We start from the raw sequence: 19,429 nt of genomic DNA, 5'->3' as shown, positions 1-19,429 counted from the left end.
TACCATCCATCGTCAGAGACAGGTATGCCCGTGTTAACTCAGGAAATGGTAGCTTTTAACATTGAGTACCTTCAACTGTGGAATTAGATGGGTACAGAGCTTTAGTTTCTATGTAGTGTTTTAGGTCTTGAGATTATGAATGATTCTTCTGGGTTTTTTCCTCCCAGTATTTTTCAAATTCAAATTTTTTAAAATGGGAAAGTTCTAATAGAAAGTATACATGGTTATGATAAAGGAAAGGAAGCATTTGAAGGTGTACTAAGAAGATAGATATTTGAACTCAGGAAACATTATTTTGAAAACTTAGCACAAGAACTTGCTCAAACAAACAGATTTTTAAAAATTTCATTACTTAACTTAGCCATTAATTCTGAGACATGTGAATGGTTCTAAATCAGTCTGCACACACCTATGTAAGGTTGTGGTGCAGTTTCTGGCAAGTCACATCTGTCTACAGACAGGCAGGTTTGGGGCATGTCGACTGTGGCCTTCTGCACAGATGTAGCTTGGCAAGTCCAGGTCCTGATCAGCTTTGCTACTCACTACTCATGGCAAAATAAAGACTGTTCTGTTTAAAAATTGAGTTTTATGTTTACAGTTGCCTTATAAATAATGAAAGAAATTTTAGAAATATATTTATATACAAATTTTTAATCAAAGTAACTTTTAGAGGACATGCTCTTCCATCAAAGTAATATAGATTTACCTTCACAAACACTTGAGGCATTCTGTTGAGAGGCAACTGGAGTCTATTAAAAAAAAAAAAGGTAAGGATCCTCAATACAGTGATATATGGAAATAAAAGTCAAAACAATATTATTAAAATAAATACTGGGGAGAGTATTTCTTTGATGCATGGCTTTTCTTTCAATGACGAGAACAACCATTAAAAACACACAGTCCCCAGCTCAACCTTTGCATCAAGTGACAATGGACCAGAAGTGTGTCATGGAAGGAGCAGTGTCACTTTGGTGTGGGGTCTGCCCAGTCTGTCAGCAGGGCTGGTGGAAGGCATGGCCCCCCAGCAGCTGCTGGGCAGTAGTGCCTGTGCAGTGGAAATCTGGCATCTGGCTTAAGTTTCAGAACCCCACTGTCTTGGTGTTTGTGGTTGTAAATGTCAGGCTACAGTGTAGATACTAGATCAAGATGGCTTCCTTAAATAGTGGGCTGGCTCAGGTTCCCCACGTTCTGGCCAGAATATGAGCGTAGTCAGGACTGTGTGCCTGATGTACAGTTGTCAGTCATTAGCTCCCAGGCCAGGTAGGGAAGCAGACCCAGGGCCTCCCAAGGGGAAGGCAGAGGTCACAGGAGGCAGGGAGCCTGGCCTCTGCAGCCACTTACTCAGTGAAGCCACAGGCTTCCTGGAGGATAGGACCCTCCCATCTTCCCTGCCTAACTGAGGATTCCAAGATTCTCTTGGACTGTCCAGGCAGCAACAAGATTGCTGTGTTCCTCTTAGCTGAAAGCATTGTCAACTTTAAATAAAGGGATACGAATGAACAATGCAGGAAATATGAAGCACATTTAAACACAGAATTAACTTACTGTCTTCAGTGGCATAGCTGTTTTCTTCCTGGGGGATAAAAAGAGATTGACTTTGTTAAAACAGCAGAGATAAAGAGGAGCTGACGACTTATCATTTTACTCTCAAATACAAACTAGAATAATGAAAGTGATACAAGTCTGTAAGAAGATGATCCATGAAGGGCAGAGAGGGGCAGAAACCAGGATTCAGTCATGATCTTCTGAACCTCAGATAGCGTCCGCTGACAGATGGCCAAGGGGTTAATGGGGATAAACAGGAGAGCCAGTTGCCAGGGAGTCAAGATAACTGAGCTCTTGTTCCAGTTCTGCAACTAATTACTCTGTGACCTCAGGCCTCTCTCTTGGCTGTGAGGGCCAGTCTGGGCTTTAGTTTCCTCATCTGTAATGTAAGGACCACAAATTGTATTTTCAAAGGTGCATGGAGATCCCTCCCTTCCCCCAACAGCACCCCAGGGCTACTGTCTGGGGAAGGAGGGTGAAGACGTGAGGGTGGCCAAGCAGGTGTGTTTGGCAGCCAGCGCCTCCCCACGCCAGTGTCCCTCAAGCTTCTGGTGACTCCTCTCTACTGGACATCTGCCTAGAATTTCACTCCAAACAGATAAACCCAAGACAAATGATGTGTTTGAGAACCACTGCAACCTCTGGTCCTGAGGGTTCTTGCATGAGCTAACGTACCAGTTTGTCTTAGTTCAGTAGAGACTGGACTCTAATGTGCCATGTACTTAGTTGCTCCGTCATTTCTGAGTCTTTGTAACCCCATGGACTGTAGCTTGCCAGGCTCACCTGTCCGTGGGGGTTCTCCAGGCAAGAATACTGGAGTGGGTTGCCATGCCCTTCTACAGGGGATCGTCCCAATCTAGGGATCAAACCCAGGTCTGCATTACAGGCAGATTCTTAACCATCTGAGCCACAAGGGAAGCTAAGGCTTTATAATTGTCATCTGCATTTATTCTAAATACTGGCTTTCTCTCTGTCTCTCACTTTGTTTCAGCTGAGAGCTGGAAGATTGGGGGAAGGATACTAACAATTCCCAAGTGCCTCTAAGACACCTGGTATTGGGTTAGAGTATTCACATGTTATTTAAACCTCACACTCTCCTTTTTAAATGGGTATTTTTATTACATTTTAGAGATTAGTAGACTATGTAACTTGTCTGAAGTGATAAAACTGAGCCAAGAGAGAAGTGTGCAGAGTTTTGCTTAATAAACCTCTGAAATTAAAAGCTTCTTTGCTTTACTCAAAGGCAGAATTAAGACTATAACCATGCAGGCCAGCCTTGGACAGATTTAAGTGTGTGTTTAAAATAGCCTGTTGAGCCAATATGACATTATTGGGTCACTGTTTGTAGTATTAACACATTACAGTACTCACCCAACAGTTTACAAAGTTCTTCTAAGTTCAGTGAGAAAGAATGACCCTTTCATCTCCATTTGAAAGGAGCCTTAGCAGTGTTGCTTTGACTGAACACCCAGTACATGCTGCTCTGTGTACACATTTGTTTACAGATCACTAACTACTTGGAAGAGAAGCCAAGGAGTAGAAAGTAGGAATGAAACCTGCTTGTGGGTCTTAAAATTATTCAAGCTCTGGAGCTTCTGTTTTGCGGAGCACAAGCCAGTGAGCTCAAGATTTAACTGACAGCGTATGGGAGGAAAGACTACTAGTTTTTGATGTCAGCAGGGGCACCCGAAGTCCAGCTTGAAGCATGCCTTGGATATGGAGATGAGTAGGGCGGGAGGGTCTCATCTCCACACTCCAGGAGCACACCTATTGTAATGTTAGGCGTGCCTGCGTCTGAGCTTGGGCAGGTGTGCCCTTCTGAGTGAAAAGAGCAGAAAGACACCTGCCCCTCTTTGGCCCCCAGATACTCAGGCAGGACTCCTTTGTGGATTCCAGGCAGGCCGCGTACAGCAGTGATAGAGACCAGTCACTGCAATCACACAGAGTTGCTTCTCTGCAACAGGAACTTACCCGGCCCTGGGCAGTGGTGATGGTGCAGCAGGTAAAGAAGTTGACTTGGAGTCCCAGGCTCCACTCTTGCGACCTGCACAGACATATACACAAGTCAGTCTGGTCCCGATGGCACAGCGAGCTGGCCTTGCTGGCAGGCTCCAAAAGACATGTGCGTTTTTTGTTGCTTTCAGTTAAGCATATATAGTATTACATTGAAGTTTGAGGGGGAAACCTATCATAGGCAAAGGTAATGAAATACTTTTTAAAATGCCAGTTTATAAGCTCGGAACTGGGGTGTTAATTAGGAGCTCCCATTCTAACATTGCTAAATGACCTCTCCTTGACCCTATGGGACAAGTTAAGAACCTCTGATTCTGTGGGCTCAGTGAGAGCTCACAAGGGTTCATATGGGGGGGGGGGCGGGCTCACACTTGCATCTATAATCACTGCATATATGTGCACACCAGAGATGCCCAGAGTCAGAGGGGCACAGACCCACCACTCCTGATCACACCTGGAGATACCAATCATTCCTAACTGTGCATACTTGCACAGTACACACACATCACCTCACATTTGGAGGACACTTATTCATCCATGTGCATTCTCAGGGCCTTTACCCATTGCACAAATAGACACAATGAGAGAAGCAGCAAGCTGTTACCGAAATCTCATCTTCTGAAGCCACAAAAGGGGCCCAAAAGGCCTTGTCCACCGTGCCCACTTTCCTTCTCCCTACTTGACCATCATTATGAGAGTGGAAGGTGAGAGACTGGACAGTGAGCAGGCCTGGAAGGGGAGAGGCCAGAGTAAGCCAGCCCCTCAGCATCTCCTGGCTGCCTTCTCTCAGGCCGATATTCACCTGCATGGACATTACTGCTCGGGGACATGAAGGCTCTCTATTGAATTAAGTTGAACTGAATAAATATTTTAATTAAGAACCTACGACATTTACAAGTTCACAGTTCCTATTGGACTTAAAGGGGATAAGCTATAAATGTAGGTTGGACTTGCCCTCAGTCTGTATTGTTTGAGTTTGCAAGATAAAGCACACATAAGTAAACGGTGAGGGGATAATCTATTACTAAGAATTATTGAGAGCCTGGTATGTGTTAAGCACTTGGAAGTACTATGTTAGTTGCTGTGGAAGAGCTGAGTAGGCCTCTGCCTTCTCAGAATTTACAAGGGAAGACAAAGGCACCCCATGCCACCTCATCAGACAGGACCACCTATTCCAAACACAAAAGAAGGGGGTAAGGCCTTGAAAAGTATTAAATGCAGACGCCATAAAGTTCATTCTCAGATACTTCACTAGAGTCCTTCAGGCCCTCACTCAGAGCCCATTGACTCTCTTTCTACACACAGTCCTTACAAAAGGGCTAATTTCCATAAGCTCTCACCAGCGGCATCTGCAAAAAGAGAGGCCCCTCCCATGTAACTCTTACTTAGATGTAACCTGACCCTGACATGATTTTTCTAAAACACTTTGAAAAAGAAGCTACACTTGAAATTTTTAACATTTCCTGTGGCAATAAAGAAAATATCAATATCAACTGACTATGTAGTAGTAGGAGTCCAACTGTGCTTCATTAGCTAGGGCATCAAGTTGATATTGCTCTTCAAATTCTCAATATTTAAGATTGACACTGTGAGTGGGAGGTGCTTTCTCTGTGAAATACCCTTGTCTTGACTACCTAAATTTCAAGGGACTTTTACACATTCATACGTTCAAAAGTCACAGCTCTCCTGTTTGTTCCTCATTGAATGTGCTATAAATGAAGGCGTTTGCAGTTAAGGTGAGATCTGCCCACATCCAAGGGGGAAAAGAAAAAATTGACATTGTGAAAATACCCTTAGCTACTCATAGATGTTGATGGAAGGTTTCGGTGAAGAGATTAAAAAAAAAAACAACCTTGCCTGAAAAATAAAGAAGTAGAAAGAAGTCTAAGTCAGAATTTCCTCCCAGCGGTCCCCTCTCTTTTTAAAAGCCAAGGGCTCACTTGGCCTGGGCATGTTATTGTTGTCATATCTACTGTCTGGCTTCTCTACTAAGCTTCCCTTACTTTCATATCTGCAAACAGTCAGACAGCATCTTCCTTTCCCCTTCCCTCCTCGTAAATAACTTCTGTGATCAAAGGAGAGGGCGGGGCAGGTTGCCTGTCCTCCGTGCTGGTGGAGTCCAGTATGAGCTCTGGCCTTGTATCAGGAAGACACAGCTCCAGTTATTTCTCTGCCACCAAACTGGCTATGTGACCTCTTACAAGTCACCATTCCTCAGTTTACCCCTCTGTGAGATGGGAATGCTACTAGCTACTTTATCTAACACAGAGTTGTTGTGCTTAGGTAATAGGGTAACAATCCCCATGGCCCAGCAGGTAAAGAATCCACCTGCAATGCAGGAGATGCCGGAGACTAGGGTTTGACCCCTGAGTTGGGACTATCCCATGGAGGAGGGCGTGGCAATCCACTCCAGTATTCTTGCCTGAAGAATCCCATGGACAGAGGAGCCTGGCGGGCTACAGTCCATGGGGTCGCAAAAAGTTGGACACGACTGAAGCGACTTAGCACACACATGCACAAACATGTAGAGAATTAACCAGATTCCCAGCTGGTGCTGTACTCGCATGCTAAGTTGCTTCAGTCGTGTCCAACTCTTTGCAACCCCATGGACTGTAGCCCTTTGTCCCATGGACAGAAGAGCCTGGTGGGCTACAGTCCATGGGGTTGCAAAGAGTCAGACATGACTTAGCAGCTGGGCAATCACTAAGCAAAGTAAAACTATTGCTGGAAAGGGATTGAAAGTATTTGATGGTCAAAAACATTGAGTAAAGTGAAAGGAGTGAGATGGAAAAGACTACACATTATATGACTCCATCTGTGTGAATGTTCATAAAAGATAACTCTATAGCAAAAGAAAGCAGATCAGAATACCCAGGGCTGAGCATGGGAACATCATTGACCAAAAATGGGCGTCAAGGCTTTTTTGGAGTTGGGGTGGAATTTCTAAAATGGATTCTAGTGTTGGTTACAAAACTCTGCAAATGTGATGATTTACAAAAACCATTGAATTATACATGTAAAATGAATGAGTTTTATGACTTAGGCTAGTTATAACTCATAAAGGATCTCAGTAAATATGATTACTGCTATTTTCATCATATCCTCTTGTAATCAACCACTGCAGTGTCTCTAGATGCTGGGCACTGGGCCAGGTACTAGAGCCTCCCATAAGATCAAAGGGAGTGAACAGGGACTCAGAGAGGTTAAGGGGAAGGTCCATTGCTGAAAACTAAGGCTATTCGTGTTGAAAGCCCAGGCTGGCAGTATCCTCTCCAGTCAAAATCTCATAGTGTTCCTCTGGGGGCATGATTGGGCTGTCAAACTCACTTGCTGCTTCTCCCTGTTGTGGGGAAAGATTAGTGAAATAGAGGAGTGCTTTTGCGGATGCCCATGGGAGGATGGAAAATGACTCCTCCAAGGCCAGTGACCCTTCCTGTCACTCTGGCTGAAGTCAGACCCTTGGGAGGCTCGGGAGGGACAACATCATACCCTCCTTTCTGCCAGGATCCCCACTTCCTGGTAAAGCTGAATTCTTGGTTGGAAAACTCCAAGGCAGAAATGGGGGATGCAGTAGAGAGAGATGCGTCCAAAGCATACTAACAAAAGAGAAAAATCAGCTCTGTTTAAATCACAGTGAGCGAAAAATTATGCTAATTTAAAATTTTTTATTTATTTATTTGGTTTCTCTAGGTCTTAGTTGCGGCATGCAAGATCTTCAGTTGTGGCATGCAAAATCTTTAGTTGTGGCATGTGGGATCTAGTTCCCTGACCAAGGATCAAACCTAAGCCCCCTGCACTAGGAGATCAGAGTCTTAGCCACTGGATCACAAGGGAAGTCCCTATGTTAATGTTTGATTTAACAGCACAAGCTTTGCATAAGCTGCTGGTTACTAAGTTTTCTTAACTGGGAAAGAATTTACCCTTAGTTTTTCCTTCTACCACATGTATTTTATATTGTTCATACTGTTCATGGGGTTCTCAAGGCGAGAATGCTGAAGTGGTTTTCCATTCCCTTCTCCAGTGGACCACGTTTTGTCAGAACTCTCCATCATGACCCATCCATCTTGAGTGGCCCTACACGGCATCACTCATAGTTTCATTGAGTTAGACAAGAGTGAACATCGACATTTTAGGAATCAGTGAACTAAAATGGACTGGAATGGGCAAATTTAATTCAGATGACCATTATATCTACTACTGTGTGCAAGAATGCCTTAGAGGAAATGGAGTAGCCTTCATAGTCAACAAAAGAGTTGGAAATGCAGTACTTGAGTGCAATCTCAAAAGCAACAGAAAGATCTCTGTTTGTTTCCAAGGCAGGTCATTCAATATCACAGTAATCCAAGTCTATGCCCCAACCAGTAATGCTGAAGAAGCTGGAGTTGAACAGTTCTATGAAGACCTACAAGATCTTCAGGAACTAACACCCAAAAAAGATGTCTTTTTCATCATAGGGGACTGGAGTGCAAAAGTAGGAAGTCAAGAGATAGCTGGAGTAACAGGCAAATTTGGCCTTGGAGTACAGACTGAAGCTGGGCAAAGACTAACAGAGTTTTGTCAAGAGAATGCACTGGTCATAGCAAACACCCTCTTGCAACAACACAAGAGAAGACTCTACACATGGACATCACCAGATGGTCAATACCAAAACCAGGTTGATTATATTCTTTGCAGCCAAAGATGGAGAACCTCTATACAGTCAGCAAAAACAAGACTGGGAGCGAAATGTAGCTCAGATCATGAACTCCTTATTGAAAAATTCAGACTTAAATTGAAGAAAGTAGGGAAAACCACTAGACCACTCAGATATGACCTAAATAAAATCCCTAAAGACTACACAGTGGAAGTGAGAAATAGACTCAAGGGATTAGAACTGACAGACAGAGTGCCTGAAGAACTATGGACAGAGGTTCGTGACATTATACAGGAGGCAGGGATCAAGACCATCCCCAAGAAAAAGAAATGCAAAAAGGCACGGTGGTTTTCTGAGGAGGCCTTACAGATAGCTAAGAAAAGAAGAAAAGCTATAGGCAAAGGAGAAAAGGAAAGATACACCCATTTGAATGCAGAGTTCCAAAGAATAGCAAGGAGAGATAAGAAAGTCTTCCTCAGTGATCAATGCTAAGAAATGGAGGAAAACAATAGAATGGAAAGACTAGAGATCTCTTCAAGAAAAGTAGAGACACCAAGGGAATATTTCATGCAAAATGGAATGTCCTCAATAAAGGACAGAAATGGTATGGACCTAACAGAAGCAGAAGATATTAAGAAGAGGCGACAAAAATACACAGAAGAGCTATTCAAAAAAGATCTTCATGACCCAGATAACCATGATGGTGTGATCACTCACCTAGAGCCAGACATCCTGGAATGTGAAGTCCAAGTGGGCCTTAGGAAGCATCACTACAAACTAAGGTAGTGGAGGTGATGGAATTCCAGTTGAGTTATTTCAAATCCTAAAAGATGATGCTGTGGAAGTGTGGCACTCAATATGCCAACAAATTTTGAACACCTCAGCAGTGGCCACAGGACTGGAAAAGGTCAGTTTTCATTCCAATCCCAAAGAATGTTCAAACTCCTGCACTGCACTCATCTCACACACTAGCAAAGTAAGCTCAAAATTCTCCAAGCCAGGCTTCAACAGTACTTGAACCATGAATTTCCAGATGCTCAAGCTGGATTTAGAAAAGCCAAAGGAATCAGAGATCAAATTGCCAACATCTGTTGGATCATCGAAAAAGCAAGAGTTCCAGAGAAAGATCTACTTCTGCTTTATTGATTATCCCAATGCCTTTGACTGTGTGGATCACAACAAACTGTGGAAAATTCTTCAAGAGATGGGAATACCAGACTATCTCACCTGCCTCTTGAGAAACCTGTATGCAGGTCAAAAAGCAACAGTTAGAACCTGACATGGAAGAACAGACTGCTTCCAAATTGGGAAAGGTGTATGTCAAGGCTGTATATTGTCACCCTGCTTATTTAACTTATATGCAGGGTACATCATGTGAAATGCTGGGCTGGAAGAAGCACAAGCTGGAATCAAGATTGCCAGGAGAAATATCAATAACCTCAGATATGCAAATGACACCACCCTTATGGCTGAAAGTGAAGAGGAACTAAAGAGCCTCTTGATGAAAGTGAAAGAGGAGAGTGAAGAAGCTGACTTAAAACTCAACATTCAAAAAACTAAGATCATGTTATCCGGTCCCATCACTTCATGGCAAATAGATGGGAAAACAGTGGAAACAGTGACAGACTTTATTTTCTTGGGCTCCAAAATCACTACAGATGGTGACTGCAGCCATGAAATTAAAAGACAATTGCTCTTTGGAAGAAAAGCTATGAGCAACTTAGACAGCATATTAAAAAGCAGAGGCATTATTTTGCCAACAAAGGTCTGTCTAGTCAAAGCTATGTTTTTTTCCAGTAGTCATGTATGGATGTGAGAGTTGGACTATAAAGAAAGCTGAGAGCCAAAGAATTGATGCTTTTGAACTGTGGTTTTGGAGAAGACTCTTGACAGTCCCTTGGACTACAAGGAGATCCAACCAGTCAATCCTAAAGGAAATCAGTCCTGAATATTCATTGGAAGGACTGATGCTGAAGCTGAAACTCCAATACTTTGGCCACCTGATGCAAAGAACTGACTGGAAAAGACCCTGATGGTGGGAAAGATTGAAGGCAGGAGGAGAAGGGGACCACAGAGGATGAGATGGTTGGATGGCATCACCGACTTGATGGACATGAGTTTGAGCAAGTTCTGGGAGTTGGTGATGGACAGGAAAGCCTGGAGTGCTGCAGTCCATGGGGTTGAAAAGAGTTGGACATGGCTGAGCAACTGAACTGAACCAACCTGAACATGTATTTTATGAATCATCCTTTATTCTGTTTTACATACCATGTTGTTAAATTTCCCTATTCTTAATAATCCAGTGTTGACATTGTAAGCCTTTGGGATTTAATCTCTTTTAGCTGTTATAGGCATCCTATATATATCGTTAGTGGAGCTTGCACACTAGCTGAAGCATCCTATATTCTCACGCACTGCTTGAATTCTTGCAAAATACAAAAAGACATTGTATTTAACAACTTCAGAACAATTTGGGCTACAGGTAAAATTCAACTTGCACACTAGCAAGGAATTGTAAATTCCAAAACTCTGCTCACTGCACCCCCCCAATTTTAGGAAATAAGGAAATAAGAATATTTTAAAAAATGCAGTTTTCTTAGAGGATGCTCAGAAATACATGCCTTGAGTACCATCTTCTGACAAAAACTACAAAATCAACCAGAGCTCGAACCACCTTCTAAATGCACATTTAGAGATAAATCACAATGGGCGACAGTCTTTCAGTTTGTTTAGACCAGTGGTTCTGAATGGGGAGTGATTTTGTCTCCCTCCTCCAGGCAGTGACTGGAGACATCTTTGCCAATCACTGTTGAGGAAGGGGGTATACTGGCATCTAGTGGGCAGGGGCTAGAGATGCTGAACAGCCCTCAATGCACAGGACAGCCCCCACAAGAATCACCTAGCCCCAAGTGCCAACTGTGCTGAGGCTGGAAAAACGTGATTTAGAGTAAAAATTTATATGGAAAGAAAGGAACACTTCCCTAAGATGTGCACAGGCTGCTCTACCAGACGGTCTTGAATTAAGGCAGGTTGAACAAGTGATTCTGGACAATAATAATCATGATAAATCACAAAGAGCTTGTATTTTATGTATGACTCATATCTTTTTACTCATTTAATGCTCACAATATCCTGAGGCATAGGTGCCATTTTCTCCTTAATTTTTTCAGTAGGGGAAACAGACAGGGGGATTACTTAGCTTGCTTGAAGGCTAGTACCTAGTGAGTGTCAGAGCCAAGGCTTGGACTCTCTGGCTTTGGAGTCTGGGCTAAGTCCCACTACTGTGCTTCCCAGGATGGAACGCCGAGAGAGAGAGAGCCTGCCTTTGCGCCTAATCCAGTGTGTGATCCTTGACCAGCACCTTACTAGCCATCAAAGAGCCAAGAGCAACATTAACCAGAAACAAGTGTCAGGCTTCCCTTATAGCTCAGTTGGTAAAGAATCCACCTGTAATGCAGGAGACTCCAGTTCAATTACTGGGTCAGGAAGATCCACTGGAGAAGGGATAGGCTACCCACTCCAGTATTCTGCAGTGTGGGAGACTTGGGTTCGATCCCTGGGTTGGGAAGATCCCCTGGATAAGGGAAAGCTACCCACTTAGTATTCTGGCCTGGAGAACTCCATGGACTGTATAGTCCTGGACACAACTGAGCGACTTTCACTTTCAAGTGTCATGGTGGGGTACTTTGATAGGGACACCTGAAACCTTAGCACTGTCATGATGCCTATAGGGCATGTTCTGAAGCCTTTAAAGGACAATGGTTCAATTATTCAAAGACATAGGCCAGGAGTCTGATTATTCATTTTACAAAAATCATCTCTGAAAACTATACTGTTTGCATACTTAGAAACTCCCTCTAACTGTTCAGGTTTGTTCCTTAAGTTAACTTACTTTCTTCCTCCTCCTGAACTTTCTTCTGTCTATATCCAACAGTCATTTAACCAAGAAATTATTTTCTTGTTCAAGTTTGGTTTCTGCATCTGATGCCTCTAGTGATAAAATTTAGCTATACTAGATTAATGTAAAACTAATGAATAGTAAATCCAGTGGGCTAATGCCTTTATAATCAGATCAGATCAGTTGCTCAGTCGTGTCCGACTCTTTGCGACCCCATGAATCACAGCACGCCAGGCCTCCCTGTTCATCACCAACTCCTGGAGTTCACCCAGACTCACGTTCATCGAGTCAGTGATCCCATCCAGCCATCTCATCCTCTGTCATCCCCTTCTCCTCTTGCCCCCAATCCCTCCCAGCATCAGAATCTTTTCCAATGAGTCAACTCTTCGCATGAGGTGGCCAAAGTACTGGAGTTTCAGCTTTAGCATCATTCCTTCCAAAGAAATCCCAGGGCTGATCTCCTTCACAATGGACTGGTTGGATCTCCTTGCAGTTCAAGGGACTCTCAAGAGTCTTCTCCAACACCACAGTTCAAAAGCATCAACTCTTCGGCACTCAGCCTTCTTCACAGTCCAACTCTCACATCCATACATGACCACAGGAAAAACCATAGCCTTGACTAGATGAACCTTTGTTGGCAAAGTAATGTCTCTGCTTTTGAATATGCTATCTAGGTTGGTCACAACTTTCCTTCCAAGGAGTAAGCATCTTTTATAATGGGGCCATATAATTCCTTAAAGACAGTCAGAGTTGGGGGGCTCAATTGCTCTCAATCAACTGACCCACCTACCATTTCAGCACCTGCTCTGAGCCAGGACCTGTCTAGGCCCTAGAAACACAAGTATGAGCAAGACATGGAGCTAAGAGTCTTACAGGAAAGACAGAGATCTCAGGAAGGATCAGGGGATAAACAGGAAGTGCAGGGTACAATAGGCGTGCACACCGAGGGCATCTAGCCCAGTGTGGTATCAGGAAAGGCCTCCTGTGTCAGCAATACTAAGGCAGTGTCTTCAAGGAGCTTGCAACATACTTAGGGAGATTAGACTGAGACCCAAAGCAATTGGAGAATAGGTGCGGGCTGAGTATAAGTGGGATGAGACTTATGGCAAAGAAAAGCTCTCTAAGGGCTAAAAAACATAGATTTCCAGGAGGGGAGACTTCAAGCTGGACTTTGAAGGATGTGTAGGGTTTGGTGTCATAAAAATGAGAACACAAACAAATGCCAGAAGGCAGGACCCATGAAACATAGGCTGATTGGAGTATCAGGTGTGTTTTAGGAAGAAAACGTCCATGTAAGGCAAGAAGAGCATTTTAAGATGTAAGTGCCAGAGAGTATTAAACTATTGTTCTAAAGGAGTGCTTAAACTTTCATTTATCTGTTTCAATGAAACATTTTCTCTTCCAGTAATGAAGGCTCTTCTCCTGAGTTATTACAGGTCAGGAGTCTCTATTTCAGTTGGGAAGAAAGCAACCTCTCCACGACGTTTTAGGTCGGTGTGTTGACATTTGTTCCCAGGAATGAAGATGAGCTGGATGACTCTGACCACTATGCTGCAAGTATAAAGAGCTTGCGGGTTCTGAGGGTGAGGAGAAGTAAGAACTTGTGAAGAGGGTGAGCAATTGCACAGGAAATGAGTCTAGGAAAACCTACTAAAAATACTCCTCTTTCATTTTCTCTCAAGGACCATGTCACTGAAAGCAGAGGTCAGTCTCCCAATCTCTGTGTTGAGCCTTCAGGTCTGGGAGAGAAGGGAGTGTGTGTGTGTGTGTGTGTGTGTGTGTGTGTGTGTTGGGCACACAGTTGGGGAGAGGTTAAGGAGGAATGCTGTGGAGGAGGCTCCTACATCTCTCTGTGCTGTAATAGGGTGAGGCTATGGGCATTACTCAGCACTGTGGGTCTCAGTCTGGGAGTTGCCAGACCCTACAGGAGAAGAAGGTCCCTTGGAGAAGCAAATGGCAACCCATTCCAGTATTCTTGCCTGGAAAATTCCATGACCAGAGGAGCCTGGTGGGCTACAGTTCATGGGGTCGCAAAAGAGTTGGACACGACTGAGTGACTAAACAACAGCAACAGGAGACAGTTAGGAACCGCTGAGAGTTCATGGTTTGTGTAGGGATGACATGGTAAAAGCTGTGTAATGCGATGAAGCTAGCAACATTTGGAAGGGTCAGCAGCTCATCTCAGTGACTGAGGAAAGAGCCTAGAGGCGAGGATGTGCTTAGTGGACACTGTAAGACAGAAGGTATGAAGTGTTAAAGAAAGCCTGGTTAAGGTGGTGACAACTAAAATAGAAGAGCTCCTGCTGCTGCTAAGTCGCTTCAGTCGTGTCTGACTCTGTGCAACCCCATAGACGGCAGCCCACCAGGCTCCCCCGTCCCTGGGATTCTCCAGGCAAGAACACTGGAGTGGGTTGCCATTTCCTTCTCCAATGCATGAAAGTGAAAAGTGAAAGTGAAGTGGCTCAGTCGTGTCCGACTCTTAGCAACCCCATGGACTGCAGCCTATCAGGCTCCTCCATCCATGGGATTTTCCAGGCAAGAGTACTGGAGTGGGTTGCCATTGCTTTCTCCGAAATAGAAGAGCAAATTCAGGAAAAAAGCAATAGGATTGGGAAAGAGCACAAGCACGCTGAGACATGGAGCCCGGAGGCTGACGTGTAAAGAGGAATAACAATGCCCAAAGGGTAGGAGTGATGGATGCATTGAGCTTGTGGTGGTGGGAAGGAAGAAGGGTTAAGTTTGGGCACCAGAGGGTCAGTAGCTTAGACCACCAAAGTGAATACAGGAGAATGGATACACCCGAAAGACGTGAAAAATAATGGTCTATTGAGCACCTACTGTATGCCAGGCACTTAAGAATTTCCCACTCACATTTTCAGAATTCTCCTGTCTCAGGGCTTGGGCTGTTATCTCCATTTACACATGAGGAAATGTGATGCTTGGAGAGGTGAAGTACAGACCCAGTGTGATACAGTTGAGAAGGGGGAGCACTGGAATGCCTGGCTCAGAACCCAAGTTCTTAACCTGCACAATATTCTGCAAGAAGAGCAGAGGGCTGAGGCTGACCCATGCAGGCTTCCTCAGTCAGGGGAGGGGAAGAGGAGGAGAAACCAGTGAAGTGCTCAGAGAGGTCAGATGAAGACCAGGACGTGTCTGTTGGAGACGCAGGGACATGGGGACAAGGGTCCCTCACACAGATGCCACCACACAGAGGATGAACACGAGAAGTCTCTGTTGCTACTTATGAAGACATTTGGAAATACAAGGGATTGTTTCATAATATTTGCTCTGAGTTGTTTATCCTATTTAGAGTGGATTGAAAGCCAAATCCCCGAATGTAATCATTTCACAATAAACAAACAAACAAAAAAAACACCAACTCATGTGTATATTCTACCTGGAGCTGTCCCTGGAGGAGAGGCTGACTTGGAGGAGTTATTCGGCTTGATTGATCTATTCACCATGGGAGCTGAAACACACAATCATATATATATATATATATTAGGGTTATATGTATATATTGTAGATACAGTCTACTGATGGAGATTTACACTTATGGAAAAATGCATGGTAGAAATAATGGGCTAGACCGGATAATTTGCAAAGAATGGAAGACACGCTTAATTAAGCCCACAAGCCATTAAAAGTAGTCTTTTCAGAAGAAAAAAAGAAACATTTTTCGAATGAATATATTAATAATTAAAGTGAATAGTTGCTTGGAATTTCGTTTGCCAAACTGGGGGTCTCAGAGATGCAAGAGTGTTTTTCATCAGGGGAACATGTATTAAACTAACGGTGGAGGGGCCAAATTAATAGCCCTGCCTTCCCTGCCACACATTTCTCTTGGATTTTGTAGGGTTAGGGGTATGGGGGCATTTCATTTGCACTTATTGTTTTGTGGTTATGGGTGAATTTAGGAATCCTGGAGGGCCTAGACGCTGTTGTTGCTATTTAGGGCATGAAGGAGAGGGCTGTGACGTGATGACAGCGTAAAACCTGAGTACCGCTACTTCGGAGTCAGGTTTATTAGATGAATAGCATTACCTGAAGAGGCAGCATTTATACAGGATTATATTCTCCATAGCGACTATGTTCAAAGTAATCCTACCCTGTTCCATGCCTCATCTGAGGGTACATGGCATGGGCTTTTTAAGATAATTTATTTGTAACTGCATTTGTTATTTCGTGAAGGATTTACAAATGAAATGTTTCTTGTGGACCTGACGTAGCACTAAATTTTAAAGAATTAGAACACAGAGCATATTTTATCCTTTCATTTTCTCAGTCCTCTGCAGAAATTATTCCTGGTACAATATTTGTAAGATTAGCCTGGTGGCTCATGACCTCACTAATACTAGATTGTATGAGAAATCCATTTTTAGTGAAGAGCTAAAGAGAAGAACCTAGGTGCTTTTATAATTTGAGAAGACAGTATTAAATCATGGAAGAGGATGGAGAAAGAAGAATCAAGGTTGAAAAACACAGGGATGGGTTGCTCACTATGCTCTCTGATGGACCAGCCACTCAACCAAAGAAGGCAAATGCTGTGGTTATGGAGCAGAGAGGTCTCAGCAGCATCATGTCTGAGCCCTTTAGTACTTGTAAGCAAATAATGCCCCAATCAACTGGTAGAAGTTTTCAGGTGCTTAAAACTGCAAACTCTTGCCTTTTTCAGATGGGACTGAACTGTCTTCCGTGGGATGAATATAGTTTTCATCTTCATCTTCCACAGGGACCACATAATCAGCCTAAAAGAAATACAAAAATGCTGTACATTTGGAGTTTACTGGATAAGAAAGAGTGATATTAAGAAATTTTTCATAATCCATATACCATTAAACTTCATGATGTAAAGTGATTTGGTTACTTCTAGTATATTCACAGAGTGCAACCATCACAACAATTATCTTCAGAACAGTGTCATCACCCCCAAAAGGAACCCTGAGCCCACTAGTCACTCCCAACCACCTCCTCCCCTGACCCAGTCAACCATGAACCTTCTCTCTGTCTTTAAGAATTGCCCATTCTGGACATTTTATGTAAATAGAATCATACACTATTAAAATATGCAGTCTTTTGTGATTTCTTATAACAGTAATTTCAAGGATTAGCCACGTTGTAGTATGTATCACTACTTCATTTCCTTTTATGGACAAATCTTATTCCATTGTATGATTATACCCCATTTGACTTATCCACTTATCAGCTGTTTCTACTTTGGGGCTGTTATAAGTAATGATATGAACATTCATGTACAAATTTTGTGTAGATGGACATTTTTCTGGGGAATATACCTAATGATGGAATTGCTGGATCATACTGTAGCTCTATATTTAATAGTTTGAGTAACGGTTAAGTTGTTTTCCAAAGTGGCTGCACTAATTTTTCATTTCCACTGGCAATGTATAAGGCTTCCAATTTCTCCACATATTCACCAGTACTTGTTATTGTCTTCTTTTTTATTATAAGCATCCTTGTAGGTATGAAGAGGTATCTAACTGTAATTTTGATTTGCATTTCCCTGATGAATAATGACATTAAGCATCTTTTTGTCTGCTTATTGGCCATTTATATATATTCTTCAGAGAAAAATCTATTCCACCCCTTTGTCCACTTTTAATCTGGTTGTTTATCTTTTTTATCTTTAGATGATTAGAGTTCTTTAAATGTTCTAGATATAAATCTTTTATAGATATATAATTTGCAAAAACATTCTCTCATTCTATAGGTTGTCCTTTACTTTCTTTGTGGCATCATTTACAGCACAAAAGTTTATGTAAATTTATGTAAGTTTATGTAAAATTTATGTAAATTTATCTATTTTTTTCCTTTGTTATATCTAAGAAACCATTGCCTATTCCAAGGTCATAAAGATTTCTATCTATGTTTTCTTTGAAGAATTTTATAGTTTTATTAATAGCTCTCATACTCAGTCCTATGATCCATTTTTATCTAATATTTTAAGATATGGTGTGAGATAGGAGCTCAATTTCATTCTTTTGAAAACAGTGGCTGACTTTATTTTTCTGGGCTCCAAAATCACTGCAGATGGTGACTGCAACCATGAAATTAAAAGACACTTACTCCTTGGAAGGAAAGTTATGACCAACCTAGATAGCATATTGAAAAGCAGAGACAGTACTTTGCCAACAAAGGTCCGTCTAGTCAAGGCTATGGTTTTTCCAGTGGTCATGTATGAATGTGAGAGTTGGACTATAAAGAAAGCTGAGCACTGAAGAATTGATGCATTTGAACTGTGGTGTTGGAGAAGACTCTTGAGAGTCCCTTGGACTGCAAGGAGATATAACCAGTCCATCCTAAAGGAAATCAGTCCTGAATATTCATTGGAAGGACTGATGCTGAAGCTGAAACTCCAATTCTTTGGCCACCTGATGCAAAGAGCTGACTCATTTGAAAAGACCCTGATGATGGGAAAGGTTGAGGGCAGGAGGAGAAGGGAATGACAGAGGATGAGATGGTTGGATGGCATCACCGACTCAATGGACGTGGGTTTGGGTGGACTCCGGGAGTTAGTGATGGACAGGGAGGCCTGGCGTGCTGCAGTTCATGGGGTTGCAAAGAGTCAGACACGACTGAGCGACAGCACTGAACTGAACTAATGCAGTTATCTTAGCACTATTTGTCTAAAAAATTGATTTTTTCTATTAAATTGTCTTGGCACCTTTGCCAATAATCAATTGAACATAAATATGGGGAGGGAGTGATTTTGTAAGAGCTATTAAATGTCCACTTGAGTTTCTTCTTTAATACATTTCATGTGAAAATTTAATAGCTTCACATACATTATTTCACTGAATTCTTTCAATAATACCTATCTATTAAGTTAGGTATTTTTTTAATTTATTTATCCTTATTTTAGAGATGAGGAATTTGAGAAAAGTTGAGTAATCTGTCCAAGGTCAAATAAAATCACAAAACTGATACCCCACAAGGACAGGTACTGGGTCTGTGCTCTGGGTGCCAGTGAAGCCCTGGAACATTTGTGTTGAATGAAGGGCTGGTCTTTTGTCAGTGGATGCTGAGAGGTAGTCCAGGATGGCCGTGTAGCACCTGCGCTCTAGCATCTCATGATCTGGGTTCAAATGCTGGCTCTAGCATATAGCTCTTTGACCTTGGACAAGTTTTTCAACCCCTTGTCACCTCATCTGTACCATTTCCTCCTCTGTAATGGGTGATAATAGCGTGCACTTCATAGGGTTGCTGTGAGGGTGTGATGAGATAATACACACAGAGGGCTCAGATCTCCAGCTGATACACAGTGCTTGTCAAGTGCTAGACCCTCCTGTCATGATAGGGCAGTTGCTCCTCCACCACCTGCC

General features: G+C 42.8%; 1 protein-coding gene across 2 annotated transcripts in view; it reads right to left on the bottom strand.

Moving 5' to 3' along the window:
• BLNK (B cell linker) overlaps positions 1-19,429 on the bottom strand; it is an 86,611-nt gene that overhangs the window by 14,075 nt on the left and 53,107 nt on the right. For both annotated transcript variants that reach the window (XM_070363587.1, XM_070363588.1), the window contains 5 exons: positions 16,756-16,837; positions 15,487-15,558; positions 3,517-3,589; positions 1,546-1,573; positions 707-749 (listed from right to left, as the gene is read on the bottom strand). In XM_070363587.1, the coding sequence (XP_070219688.1) occupies positions 707-749; positions 1,546-1,573; positions 3,517-3,589; positions 15,487-15,558; positions 16,756-16,837 (298 nt within the window). The remainder of the gene's footprint in view (positions 1-706; positions 750-1,545; positions 1,574-3,516; positions 3,590-15,486; positions 15,559-16,755; positions 16,838-19,429) is intronic.

Source organism: Bos mutus, chromosome 26 (assembly GCF_027580195.1).
Source record: "Bos mutus isolate GX-2022 chromosome 26, NWIPB_WYAK_1.1, whole genome shotgun sequence".
Classification (NCBI taxonomy): Eukaryota; Metazoa; Chordata; class Mammalia; order Artiodactyla; family Bovidae; genus Bos; species Bos mutus.
This window is presented reverse-complemented; position numbering and strand designations above follow the sequence as displayed.